Source organism: Halyomorpha halys, unplaced genomic scaffold (assembly GCF_000696795.3).
Source record: "Halyomorpha halys isolate HHAL.00 unplaced genomic scaffold, Hhal_1.1 Scaffold899.1, whole genome shotgun sequence".
Lineage (NCBI taxonomy): Eukaryota > Metazoa > Arthropoda > Insecta > Hemiptera > Pentatomidae > Halyomorpha > Halyomorpha halys.
In genome coordinates, this window is record NW_027105398.1 from 674,963 (window position 1) to 689,986 (window position 15,024).

General features: G+C 32.2%; 1 protein-coding gene across 1 annotated transcript; it reads right to left on the reverse strand.

Annotated features, from left to right (window-relative positions):
• Window positions 1–61: 61 nt before the first annotated feature.
• LOC106686951 (serine/threonine-protein phosphatase 6 regulatory ankyrin repeat subunit B) lies at window positions 62–15,024 on the reverse strand. Its single transcript, XM_014430573.3, has 2 exons — window positions 14,901–15,024; window positions 62–6,738 (listed from the first exon to the last, which is right to left on the reverse strand). Exons 1-2 carry the CDS (start codon window positions 14,955–14,957, stop codon window positions 1,666–1,668), a joined length of 5,130 nt encoding a protein of 1,709 aa, XP_014286059.1. The 5' UTR covers window positions 14,958–15,024; the 3' UTR covers window positions 62–1,665.

Consider the following 15,024-nt stretch of genomic DNA (forward strand, 5'->3'; position numbering starts at 1 on the left):
TCTCTTGATTTTAGTTTAAATATGAAAATAGGTCCAACACAAAATAATAATAATAACAAAGTGCAAATACATGTTTTATTTAATTCATCTTTATTTTTTATTATACACAGATTTTCCAAAGCAAAGTGGTTAACATTAATGACAATATATCGCACTAGTATTTCTAAAGTGACACAACTCAAAATTCAAGACTAACTGATAATGTGACACTCTTGGCTATGGAGATTCCCCCTCCAGCATTAAGGCAGCAAGAGTGACACAAGTGCCCTCTGGCGGACAAGCTCTGAAGCTAGGTTGATACAGTTTTGATGATTCATAAAGATATATTTACCAATTTCTTTCATAGTCATAACTCAAAAACACCGATTTTTGAGTTGTGTCACTTTAGAAATACTAGTGCGATATGAATCTTAGTGTGATTTTTGCATATGTATACATATTAAAAAAATAATAATAAATTCACTATGAATAGACATACAAAAATATTAAACTAAACAACCTTTATGAATATAAAAGTAGGATTTTTATCGATTTAAAAAAAGGAAAAATGGAATAAGTTAATAAGACTAAATGAATTGATATCAATAAGACTAAATGAATTATTTCTAGAAAATTTAAAAGAAAATATATGAAATTCATTAAATAGGAATAACAATAACAAAATAATAAATATAAATATAAATTAATATGCATATACTTTTTTATATCCAGCCTTAAATGATTGGTGTCAATAGCATAGCTAATCAAAGGAGTTCTTATTCAAAAGAGGAAGGAGGTTTGGTATGTCTTTTTGAAAAATTTTCAAGCGGAGGCAGGTGTTGCCATACCTATTTATGCTTAGTGATAGAATTCATGAAAACATTCATTAATGTAACATTCCCCAATGTCTCACTCAGAATAATTTACCATCGACGTTTTCTATCAAACAATAATAGAAATAAATAAAATGAAATTGAAAGTTAATTATTGTTTACAAATATTTTTATATGACAAAAAAACAAGAAAAAATTTCAGGTATAGGAAGGTGGCATGATATATCAATAATATGATCCCAACCGCCCAATATTGGCAGTAATTGAAAGAAATGATAGAGATAACAAGCCAATGGTGAATGCATATAGAAAGGGATAGCTAAGGATTCAATAGGAAGAAATATGAGATATGGTATAAAAGGATTTGCTTGCACTAAAGTTTGATGATAGTTTGGTGCTAGTTTGGTTAGCATAATATTGAAAATACCTAGATGTAGCAGTATACCTAAAATAAGAAAAATTTTCCATTATTCTGTAAATCTAAGATTTAAAAAAAAATTTGTCCTAGGATTTGGCTCATAGTTGAAGACAAGGTCTTATACAAATTTATCAAATTTCATTCACTATTCTTGTTTTCCTATGCAAAAATATAATGTTCTAGATATCCTCATACTTCATTAACAACCAATATAATTGTATTGCATTATGTTCACAATAGAAAACTGAAAAAAAAACATATTTAATGTTTATTTAAAAGTTTATATGTTGAAGGTCATGACAACATGCCCCACTCCCCAAAGATTAATCCCCATATATTGGAATTTTATGGTAAGTAATTAGGTAATTGAAAATTACTTGTTAACAAAATGTTTAAAAATTTTAATCTAAATTAAATTATATCGTTTTCATTCAGTCAATTTATGTACTTGATATTTTCAGTGTCCAACTTAAAAAAATAGGGTATTCCCAATTTGAAACCAGGTAATTTTTTTATCATAATAAATTTTTGGTTCACTAAATTTCGTTGGAAAGGATTAGATTTGTTGAAATAATATGATAATGTAATATTTAGTTGGCTGGTCGAAAGATATCCTATAACTTCTTGATGCCCTTTCCAAGAAGCAGCATAGTTTAATGCTGTAAAGCCCCACTTATCTTCCTTTTCTTTATTTAAAAGGGCTTGACGAAGAAGTTTCACTACTCCTAAGTGACCTTTGGCAGCACTGAGGTGCAAAGCAGTCCTTCCCTTGACGTCAGGCTGAAAACTTTCGACTCCAATCTGTAAGAGCAATGCTACAACTTTAGTGTGCCCTTCTCTGGATGCTAAGTACAATGGCGTTTCGTGGGCAATATTAACAGATATACTTTGACTCATATCAGTTCCATTGCGAAGTAACAAGAGTACTACTTCATAATTACCATACAACGCGGCATAATGAAGAGGTTGGTTCAGCAACACGTCCCTACTTGATGGGTCTGCTTGATGATTTAGAAGTCTGTATATAATCCTCGAGCCATTGTCTCTAGAGGCAATATGTAAAGGAGTCCTTTCGTTGAAATCCCTTGCATCGATATTTGCGCCGAAAAATACAAGCTGTCCGACAATTGTACGTTGTATCTCTTGTGCATTCAGATCATACACTGGTTTTCGCGAGCTCCTTCCGCAAGCTAGGTGAAGTGGTGTGCTACCATTTATATTTCTACTGTTAACGAAAGCTCCAGAGTTACCGATCACACTAAGCATACTCATATCTCTTTCTTTTGCAGCAAAATGTAGTGGTGTCATACCATCGACATCAGCAGCATCTCTGTCTGCTCCTGTGTTCAGTAATATTTTCGATATTGCGTAATCACCCTCTATAGTAGCTATATGCAGTGGAGTTTTGAAATCAATAGTCTTTGCTTCTTTATTAGCACCATGATTCAGTAACAACTTCACTGTTTCCAGTGATCTGCTCTTAGCAGCAAAATGAAGTGGTGTGTATCCACTATTATCAGCTTGATTAATAGCAGTTGGTGGATCGGAAAGTAATGATTCGGCAATTTCAAACAGACCTTTCCTGCAGGCGATGTGTAGGGGAGTTGTGCCGTTAATATCAACAGTAATTTTATTGCTTCCAGAATCCAAAAGCAATTTCACAATTTCTGCTCGGCCGTTCTCACAGGCATAATGGAGTGGTGAATACCCCCGTTCATCTCTAACATCCAATGAAGCACCGTATAATATCAAAAGTTCGACTATATCCTTAAAACCGTTGTAAGAAGCGACGTGTAGGGCTGCCACATTATTCATTTCAATGATGATTTTCTCGGGTATAAGGAGCTTTATGTCACTTTCTGCGTCTAGAAATATTGATAAATTCTTTTTATCGATTCTAATGGCTGCTGTTTTTAAAATAGATTTAACGGTATCAGAACTGCCCGACATAACGGCTGAAGTGAGGGGATAGTTGCCATGAATATCTTTCTGCACAATGTTTGCTCCGTGAGAGATTAGTAGATCAATTCCTTCTGAAAACCTCTTCCCGATGGCATAATTCAGAATGGTGGTAGGAATGGAGTCTAAATTTTCACTCTTATCCAACAGAAGTTTAACGATTTCTGCAAACTCATATGAAACTGCATCGAAGAGGATTTTCGATCCTAAGACAGAATTATCTTCCAGTTTCGCCCCATGTGTAAGGAGTAGTTCAATTATTTCTTTAGAAAAAGAATTAAGAGCTAAATCTAAAGGCGTTCTCCCGTCTTCACTCATCACATTTGTAACAGCATTCTTAGATAAAAGAAATTTAATTAGTTCAAGATCATTTCTTCTGACTGCAAGGTGTAAAGCGGTGACATCATTACACCCTTTTCTATTGACGTTATCACCGTAATTTAACAATGTCTTTATCACATCAATATTTCCATTATTTGCAGCCCATTGCAGAGGGGTGAAGCAAACATAATCTTCGATACTGCAGCTAGCATTGTTGGATAGCAGATATCCAACAACTCGCACATAGCCTATAGCTGCAGCTTCATGTAGCACTGTTTGCTCAAGGAAATTCTGAGAATTTACATTGGCCCCGTGTTCCACAAGAGTCTTCATTGCAACAACTATTTCATTTTCCAAGGGAGCATTTTCAGTAATAGTGTATTCTTTCATCGATTTCTCAACTGCGATTCCTGTATTTTTAAACTCATTATTGATCGATTTCATTGAATATCCTTGGTCCTTCCAAATTACAAAGTTTAGAGCTGTTTTACCATATTCTCCCTTACTATTAGCATCTGCTCCGTGCTCAAGGAGCATTTTAATCGCTGTAACATGTCCACCGAGCGCTGCAAAGTGTATTGCCGCATTGCCAACCTTATTCCTGATTTCTAAAGAAGCATTTCTCGAAAGAAGGAGATTTATAATTGCTTCATCGCCATTCGATGCAGCAACCATTAAAGGTGTCGTTCCATCATTCCTTTGATTATTGACGTTAACTTCGTATTGAAGGAGAATTTTAGTAATGTTGAAATTCTTTTGGATAACTGCTAAATACAATGGAGTGATGCCAATCTGATTCTTGGGATCAGCACTAGCATTATTCAACAACAGTAAATTCACTACCGATTCGAAGCCCTTATCAACAGCGACATGTAGCGGTGTCAGATCCTTATATCCTTTAATATTTATATCAGATCCATGGTCGAGAAGAATCTTAGAAATACTGAGGTAGCCTTCTTTTAGTGCTAAATGTAATGGAGTGTTATTTTGATTATCTCTCAGGTTTATATTGGCATTTTTGCACAATAGCAGGCGTCCAATAGACTCGTAGCCCTTCTCAGCAGCGAAATGTAATGGTGTACGTCCATTATATCCTTTTACATTTACATCAGCACCGTGTTCAATAAGTACCTTAACAATATTGGAGTTATTATTAAAAACTGCCGTATGTATTGGTGTATTATTGAAATCATCCCTTGTTTTTACACTAGCGTTTTTCGACAACAGTAGATTTAAAATAGATTCGTTGTCCTCCTGCGCTGCAATATCTAAAGGCGTACGACCAAAAAGCCCTATAGCATTAACGTCAGTAGGATATGCCAGAAGAGTATTTAACACGTTCAGATTCCCCCCGAATATCGCACCGAATATTGCAGTTTCATTCACATCGTCTTTTATGTTTATATTCACATTTTTTGACAGCAGCAGATTCACAATAGACTCGTAGCCTTTTTTTGCAGCGAGGTGTAGCATTGTTCTGTTAAGATTTCCTGTAATATGAACATCAGCACCGTAGTCAATAATTATCTTGGCAATATTAGGATTGTTGTAATAAAGAGCAATATGTATTGGAGTGTCATGGTTATCATCTCTTATATTTACACTCGCATTTTTAGACAACAATATATTCACGATAGCTTCGTGGCCCTTCCTAGCAGCGTAGTGTAAAAGTGTACGACCATAAGATCCCTTAATATTAACGTCAGACGAGTGATCGAGAAGAATTCTAAATACATTGAAATTTCCACTGAATGCTGCCTCATGTATTGGAGCGTCATTGTTTTCGTCTCTTACATTTACACTAGCATTTTTGGACAAAAGTAAGACCACGATAGATTCGTAGCCCTTCAAAGCAGCGATATGTAACGGTGTAAGGTCATATGAACCTTTAACATTAACATCAGCACCATGGTCAATAATTGTCTTAGCAATATTAGGGTTGTTATAATAAAGTGCAAGATGAATTAAACTATCAGGTTTAAAAGATCTTCTCCGATGAAAATGTGATTTGTAGCGTATTTTATCAGCGATATGCAGCATTGTTTCATCAGGAGATCGCTGAATATTAACGGCATTGCTGTTGTCGATTAGTTTCTTTGCAATATTGGCTTTGTTATAATAATAATCTGGAAGATGTATGTGTTTGCTATTGGCACTGTCACTTATGTATACAGTGTCATTTATGTACGATATTGAATTCATAATAAATTCATTTCCCTCCATGGCAGCGATGCGTAAAGGTTTGCCAAGAAAACGTTCTTTAAAATTAACATCGGCACCGTGGTCTATAAGTATTTTAACAATACTTGAGTGATTACTGTGCAAAGCAAGATGTATGGGAGTTTTAACGAAAGGAACTCTCACGTTCACCCATGCATTTTTCGACAACAGCAGATTCAAGATAGATTCGTAGCCCTCCTCAGCAGCTATATGCAAAGGTGTATAACCGTTATATCCTTTCATATTGACATCAGCACCGTGGTCCAGAAGCACCTTGGCAATATTCGAGTCATTACTATAAACTGCAAGATGCAAAGGAGCATCATAATTGTCGTCTTTTACATTTACATTTGCATTGTTGGATAGTAGTAAATTCACGATAGGCTCATAACCACTTTGAGCAGCGATATGTAACGGTGTACAACCCTCATATCCCTTAATATTAACATCTGTAGCGTGCTCAAGAATATCTTTAAATACGCTGGGATTGCCACTGTATGCTGCCTCATGCAATGGTGTGTCACCGACCCTGTTTCTTACGCTTGCACTTGCATTCTTTGATAGTAGTAACTTCACTATAGATCCGTAGCCATTTCCAGCAGCGATATGTAAAGGTGTATTATCATAAAATTCTTTTATGTTAACATTAGCACCATGATCGATCAGTATCTTAGCTATAATGGAGTTATTATTAGAAACTGCCTGATATAATGGTGTTTCATGGGAAGCATCTCTCATGTTTACCTCTGCATTTTTTGACAACAGCAGTTTCACAATAGATTCGTAGCCCTTTGTAACAGCCAAATGTAAAGGTGTAACACCACCAGATCCTTTAATATTAACATTGGTACAGCCATGAAGATGTGTGGTAATCTCGCTGAGGTTACCATTTCTCAAAGCAATGTGCAGTGGTGTATCATCTAATTTCTTATCTTCCGTATTATTTGGGTTGACATGAGGGAACGGCTTTATCCCCGAATCGGATAGTTCTTTTATATCATTCCTCACCTGAAAAATATAAAACTGAAATGAATAGAAAACAATGAATTTATAATTTTTTTGGCAATAAATCTGCTAATCAAATATCTAAACGAATTTCTCTGAGATTGGAAGCAACACCCTCGAAAATTTAATACTGCATGATGCTTTTAAGTTTAATTTATTTTTGTAGTTTAAACAAGAATTGTTTAAAAATTATAATTGTACACCCATAGCCAAAAGCTGAATAAATGAAGATTTAAATAACATTGTTATTAAAAAGTAACAATAAAAATACTTTGTTGTACCAAATGATGATGGATAGAAATAGAGTAGTTAAGGGAAATTATTAAAGAGTCCGGTGATCAAGTACTACGAGAAAAGATTCCCAAAAGAAATAGTGAATGGTTCGAAGAGGAACTTGCAACAGTTTAAATATTTACAAATACAAATAATGATAGGCCGGTAATTTTGTAAAGATATACCAAAGGCAGGAAAAAAGAATACCTTGCAAGCAGGAGAAATGTAATTAAATTGTGCATAAATATGAAGAGGGAATGGTAAAGGAAGAGGATTGAAACTATGTCTAATAGTACAAGAGCCAGGAAGAAAAAAAGGCTATAATTTAACCCTTTTTTTGATTACTTTAATGAACATTTTTTATAATTACTAGTGAAAATTGATGAGTCTGCAAAGTATAGGAGGGGGAATAAAAATTGGTGACTGTCTTGAAACGTTAAAAAAAAAATTATTCAAATAATTTAAATTTAAAATTGGTAACATTTGATGAGAATTTCTCACCCCATACTTAATTTAATCATATTTTATAGCTACTATCCTTCCTTTTTCTTTTATATTTATGTATCTTATTTTTAATTTATATCCATATGTTACCAGCCTAAGTATACTTACATTAATTACTTATTACTTTATTATTAATTTTTCTATTATATAATTTAGATACCTCTGTATCCCTATTCATTTGGTATATTATCTTTCAGTATCATTTATATATATTGTATCCTATTTTATATACTTTATTTCTTCTTTGTTTTCTATCCGTATACATTTTAATTTTTTTTTTGTTACATATTTCTTCTACCCCTCTATTATGTACATTATTATTTATTATCATTTATTGTTTACCTCAGTTTAATATTTTCTTCAGTGTTTCTTTTAAAATTATTCAAATATAAAGTACTTAACTGCCAACCTCACTCCTATCAACACAAACTGTTCACTCTGACTTAGCCTTCTATTAAAACATATATAAATTCTGTCTCGTTCATTTTCTTCCTTTTTTTTTCTTGATTTTATTGTTATCCCCCTTTTCATCTCTCAGTTTGTAATTTCTTTTATATTTCTTCTTTTTATCTGTTACTATTTCCGTTTTCTTTTATTTTTACGTTTCATCGTATACCCTTGTAATTTTCCATTTACTTTTTTTTTTATGTTAAGTGTTTGGATCTTTTTTAGCCCAGACGAAGCCCTGCAACGTGGGGCGAAACGTTGGCTCATTAAAATAGTTGTCACTATTTGAGGTTTTTTTTTTACTGCACCCGGACCATATTCCATTCATTAAAATACACACAATCAATCAGCGATCTTCCAGTAACTTCTAGTTGTAAAATGTTTGATTTTTGAAAAATGTATCTTTGGAAGCATAAGACGCACATATGTCTCCCAGCACTAAAAATAAAGGTTATTTAATTTACTATGAAGTAGTTTTTTACACGTATCTTCATAAGGTAGTAGTTTTTATGATAATTGCATACGAATATAATGTTTGCACATCAAAATTTGTCCGAACAATTATAAATCAATTTAGCAAATATCATAAAAACTACTACTCCTAAGAAGATGAACGTAATAAACTACTTTATAGTCCATTAAATAACCTTTAATTTGAGTGCTAATAGACACTTGTTCGTCAAATGCTTCTTGAAATAAAGATTTCACAAAATAAATTCACTGGCTACTAATCTATTAGTACATTTTTATGAAATGTTGCTTTTTATAAAGCTCTACCTCGAGAACTATTGAACGTAGATAGATATTAGAGTTACGTTAGCAAATTTACTCTACTTTAAATGTTCTTCTCTTAGGTTTCCTGGTGTTGTGGGCAGTTTTAAAGATGTAGAGCTCCGAATGAAAAATTAAATTGTTTAAATGTTTTAAAACAGCCACCATTTTATATTTCCCCTCTCAATACTTGGCAGATCGATTTTGACTAGTAACTAAGCATAGTTTTTATTAAAGTAATAAAAAATTGGGGTGAAATAACCGCCTTTTTCCCGTCTTGGGCTCTTGTATTATAACAATAGGGCTCTTATTGGCCAATACCAGCTGGTGTTGTATAGAACTGAACAATTTTGAAGATTATCTGACAGCCATAACACAAATTGATGAACTGGAAACTAATAATTTGCAGAGGAATTTTTCTTGAACATATACTTGAAAACCACAGGTGCATTGTGATGAATACCTACAAGGTCAATAATATTACTGCTGACGAAAATAAAGCCGAGGATTACTAAATTGGTTGCTTTAAGATGCAATAAGATGATTTCAAATTTTTTAACTTTTTTTGTATTACATTCTATTTTGAGTTCAATAAATAGTTTCATGATTTCCACGTTCAATGTTTCTAATTTACACCTTTCTTTGTTGTATTTTGCGAAAAATATATTTTTTTCTATGCCATAAGAAGTGGGCTATTACGCCATTTTCCCTCTCGCAGCCCAATACAACTTTACTTTTCTTCTTAGTTGGTCCGTATCCTGCTGAAGATCTAGACCAACACACGCCAAAAGATGGTCTCCATCCATGTCTCTCATGTTGCATAGAGGACATTTCGGGGAATGTACGATGTCAATTCAATAGAGGTGTTTTTGGAGCAGGTCCTGTTACTAGCCGAAAACAGGCCACTCTTTCAGCTCTGCTAAGATTGCCGGGGATTCGTTTATCCTTATGCAGTAGGCTCTCCCACTTCTTTCTTTCCGCTTGAACTTTGTGTCTAGCGTTTGTTCTGTCCTTACAATAAGAGCTTATCATTGATTTTACTGTTCTGTAGGAAAGTGCTGGAACAGTCTGGTTCTCTGCACAACCGAGCTTAGCCAACTTGTCAGCTTCCTCCTTAGCATCTTACCAACATGGCCTGGTATCCACTGCAGAGCTATAACCCTTCCTCTTTTCTTCATGCCATGCTTCTGCACATTTCTTCCGTGGTGTGGTGACGAAAAAGTTAAAAACTTTAATACATATATATTTTCTATTAATTGCTATTAAAATTTAAAAAATAAATGATTCCCAGGAGGTGCCAATTAATATTTTTCCTGGAAAGGGAGCGGTAGGACAAAAAAGTTTGGGAACCAATGCTCTATAGTTTTTTTATAACAGCTAGGTTTTATCAAATAGTTATAGGTTTAGGTTTTATATAGATATAGGTTTTATTCAAATAGTTTAAGAAAGCTTAAATGCCGAATTTTCAAAACATCTACGTCTAAAGTAGCTTTAATTTTATTTATTTTAAATGATTAACCATTATGTGTTATTAACAGTTATAAAATATGCATTAATAGAGACAGCGGGTTAGAGACTGAAAAATCGAAGACGTCCGAGCGTGCCCGATCTCTCATCCGATACAAGTCTTTGTTACATTATTTTTTAATCTGCTGTATATTTAGCATGGGCAAATTCATATTCATTATTCGCACATGGAGAAAGCCTAAATACAAATTTGTATAGTAACAAAAAAATTAAAATTTTTTGTTGGAATTTTAGTGTTCCAGGTTGTAAATAAATGTTGAGGATGTGCCCATTACACTATATTAGTATTCTTTGTATCATATTCTTTTCATATTCTCATCTTTAATAAATACTTAAATTTCTGTACGTAACCAAACATTTAAATCTGTTATTCAATTTCTAATTCTATGATTACTTAATCATCCAATAATTATTTAGTCATTAATGAAATTATATCTATATATTCTTAAATATTATTATCAGTTTTGTCACCCTTTGGCTTATATAACTACATATTTTAGTTCAATAATTAATTATTTGAATAATGTTATTATTTTCAATTATTATTTTTAAATTAATTATTTAATGAGAGTTCTGTATAACTTGCACATTAAGGAATTATCAACTACAGTTGGTGAGTTCTCTTATCTTCAATTTACTTTTTTCCTTATTTATTTTTTCCTGCATGGTATATTCTTATTATTATCAGTTTTGTCACCCCTTTGACTTATATAACTACATATTTTAGTTCAATAATTAATTTTATGTTACTTGACTATTATATATGTTATTTTCAAGCTTTTTTGCTCTTTCTTATGAATTATTTAGGTTATGATAACTCAATTAATATGCGTTTTAACTACTTCACCAATGATATTAAATGTATCTAAATCATTTAATTATTTTAAATTATTAATAATTTTAATTCACACCGTTTTCCAATTTTAGGCGCTATTTAAATATTGCTCGATTTAACTATCTTAAGTCTCCTCCTCCCGTTTTAAGCAAATAATTCGAAATTGATAGAGAAGAGTCGTTCCCTGGGGGTTTTAATGGGGCGGATTCGTCCCGAAGGATTGCCTTCTAATATTTTTTGTTTTGCTATCTTGAAATACTTGTAATCCCTATAAGTGTCTGTTTTAATGGTGAGAAAAGTAAGGCTACCACGGAGGGTGGGTGTTGCGGGTTTCATGCCTTTTAATATACTAATTTAATACATAATTAAAGTATATTATAACAAACAAATTAAGACTTGGCATTGCCTGGCATCCATCTCCAAGAACAGTGACCGTACGGCACTGGATTTGTGATTGTCACACTCTCAAGGTCTGTCTGCACTGTCTTTTTTTTGTTTGGGGTACATTAAACAAAAAAGTATATGCAAATCCGGTCAATGTTTCTAATTTTTTAGGAAGGATAATTGAAATGTGCGAAAAAATAAAACAAAATCTAGTGCTGTTACTGCAAATGTGAAGTACTTAACTGCCATCTTCACTCCTATCAACACAAACAGTTCACTCTTCCTTTTCTTCCTTTTTTTTTTTCTTGATTTCATTCTTATCCCCCTTTTCATCTCTTAGTTTGTAATTTCTTCTTTTTATCTGTTACTATTTCAGTTTTCTTTTATTTTCCTTATTTATTTTTACATTTCATCGTATACCCTTGTAATTTTCCATTTACTTAGTTAAGTGTTTGTATCTTTTTTAGCCCTGCAACGTGGGGCGAAACGTTGGCTCATTAACATAGTTGTCACTATTTTAGTTTTTTTTTTTTTTTTTACTGCAGCCGGACCATATTCCATTCATTAAAATACACACAGTCAATCAGCGATCTTTCAATAATTTCTAGTTGTAAAATGTTTGATTTTTAAAAAATGTATCTTTGGAAGGATCCTGTTTTAATGCTCAAGTTAATCACTTGAACATTTAATATAAATGTTAATTAAATTTCTTTGATTAGGTAGTTGAAACACATATTAATATACAGTAATCAGTTTCCCTCCATTTTCAAATTAATATTTTGGGTTGGTACACTCGTCCTTTTTTAAAAATCTTAATTACATTATTATATAATCGTCATCAGCTTAAAATAATTATTATCATTCGGAAGGGTGTACTCAAGAAAAAGTATTTGAAAACTGACTGATACACAAACACAAATTCGTGCGGTGGTGTCTAAAACCTAAGATGGGAATGTTTAATTCTGTAGATCTAAATGTTTTCTAGTTCCTGCATGAGTACAAAGCTTCCTTTCTCATGGTAATGAAGAAGCAATAAAAAAAAAAGTCTTCAAAGTATAGCTTCTTCCACTTTAGCTTCTATTTTCCTTATTCCCTTATTATTTTTTTTCCATGGCCTCATATTTCCTTTTTTAAAAATTACATTTCCTGGAAAAACTCCGGTGGATGGATGGCGTGGTACAAGACGCACGAGACCTGAGCCCTGTTTCATAATAAAGCACAAACTAATACTATTAGTCTTATAGCTTTATCTTAATTCAATTACATAGATTTGTACAATAGTTACTTGTACTTTAGTATTTTTTAATTCCTGTAATGTCTAGGAATAGTCATCCCTATCATAAAAAAAATAAGTATTAGTATTATTACCACACTAGTGGTGTAGTTGTAGTACCACACTTGTACTATGAACTAATACTATTAGCTTTCATTAAGGAACAGGGCCCTGCTTGGAGTCCGAAATTGGAAATGCAGCAGCCCAAAACCGAGCCGAATGGCAGAGGCACATAGAGGAGTCATTATGAAACAGGGCCCTGAGAGGAATATTCAACATATCTTCAAGCTACCAGTAATTCCCAGATATACAGTAATGGCAGGTATTATTAAACATTATTTTTATGTAAATCAACTATTATAAACAAGCTCTTTTTATTTATTTTAATAAGATTGTATTTCTAAATTTTTGTATGTGCAAAAATCAGTTTTTTTAATGGCCATAAATATTTTTCTTCATTTATTCAGTTAGTCCTCTCAGTCTAGGTTTTCTTTAAATGAAGCAATAATAAGAAAACTATTCAATTGTACAATTAATAGAAATAGTAAATTAAATTTTAAGTATGAATTTTTTTTTTAATTTAAGGACATAGAGAACAGGCATATTAATATTATTAAGAGTAACGAGAATAACTATTTGGAAAAATTAAGAAATATGTGCGATTAAATTATAACAGATTTTCGTAAATAGACGGCAGTAGATTGAATACACAGGTTAGACCACTTCTTCCTGGTTGTAGTCCTTGACTGTAAGAACCATTTCCATATTTATTTTCTTTGTAAAAATTTTTACTTGATATCTACTTCAGTAGGAAACATTGCAAAAATGGCAACGAAGGGCAGGAACGAATATTACTGCCTATGGACTCTTGACGTAAAAGTATTCTACAATATTATTTCTTTCTGTTCTGCTTACTACTATAATTTGATACGATTATTGTTAAGACTGGTGTATCTGCAAGTTTTGCTTTCTTGGGTACTATTACATTTTAACGGAGTATTCTCATGGCAATCCAAAAAATGATCTATCTTAGAACTAATTAAGAACACAAAATGACCAATTTCCGTATATTAAAATTAGAAATTGTTAACTTCCTTAAATATGGAAACATAATTATAACACAATTTTCTCTAATTTTTTTAACTTAAAGTTTGGCATAGTACCGACGATATAAATGATTTAATTTCATTAAAATGTGCTCTTCCAACAACAACTTTTGTAACATAATTTCTCTATGGCTAAAATTTTAAATACTACGATTTTTTTTTTTAAAACTATTTCAGACATGACGAGGACTAGATAATTTTACTTTAGCTACATTTATAGCACTAATACAATTCATATTAAAGTGAAGATAGTTGACCGTAGATATATAATATATAGTCGGGGGGGGGGGAGGAACAGTCAGCAGAAAAAACACAAATAAACAAGAGATAAGAGAGTGTCGACGTTTTGACCTGATTTTCAGGTCTTCATCAGTGTTATAAAAACAAAAAGAGATAACAACTATTATTTTTTATCAAAGAAAAAATAAATAGTAGACTAACAAATTTGAAAATATACATTACATTGAAATGAAAATATAAACTAGTTCATTAATAACTATGGAATAAGATATTAGTAGATTGATAACATTATTATTTATATAAATATAAATGTGAGTAATAAATAAATTATACTGTGGGTAAGATAGTTATATTGCTGAGTAAAAAGTTTGATGAGTTTTACTCATCAATATAACTTTATCTGATAAATGATGTTTGTAAGTGGAAAAAGAGAAGATTATTTGTGTCGAAAAGTTTTAGATTTAAGATATTAAAAGTTATATATGACATGGGCAATTAGCCTGCAGAAAGGATTTTAAAGAACATGACATCAATATTTAAAGTTGTCACCTTTTATGGTTTTATTGCGGCATATTTTTTTTTTTTATTATTTGTTAATCTTTTTAAATCAGAAGATAGTTAATAAAAATCATCTTGAGGGAAATATAGGCTTTCTTGATTTTCTAGAGCTCTAGAGGTTATCTTAATAGTAATGAAGAAAATTGTAAGGAGCTAAAGGGAGAATATTCTATATTCAAATTGAAATAGGCGAAGAATATTTGATTGTGTCAGTGAGATAGAAAAACATTTATAGAAATATACTCACAGTGAGAGCGAGGTGGCTAAGAGTTAAGAGAAAGAGATATGTCTGAGAGAGCGACATGATAAGATGTTCTCACTAGCTAGGGCGGCAGTAGATTGAATACACAGGTTAGACCACTTCGTCCAGG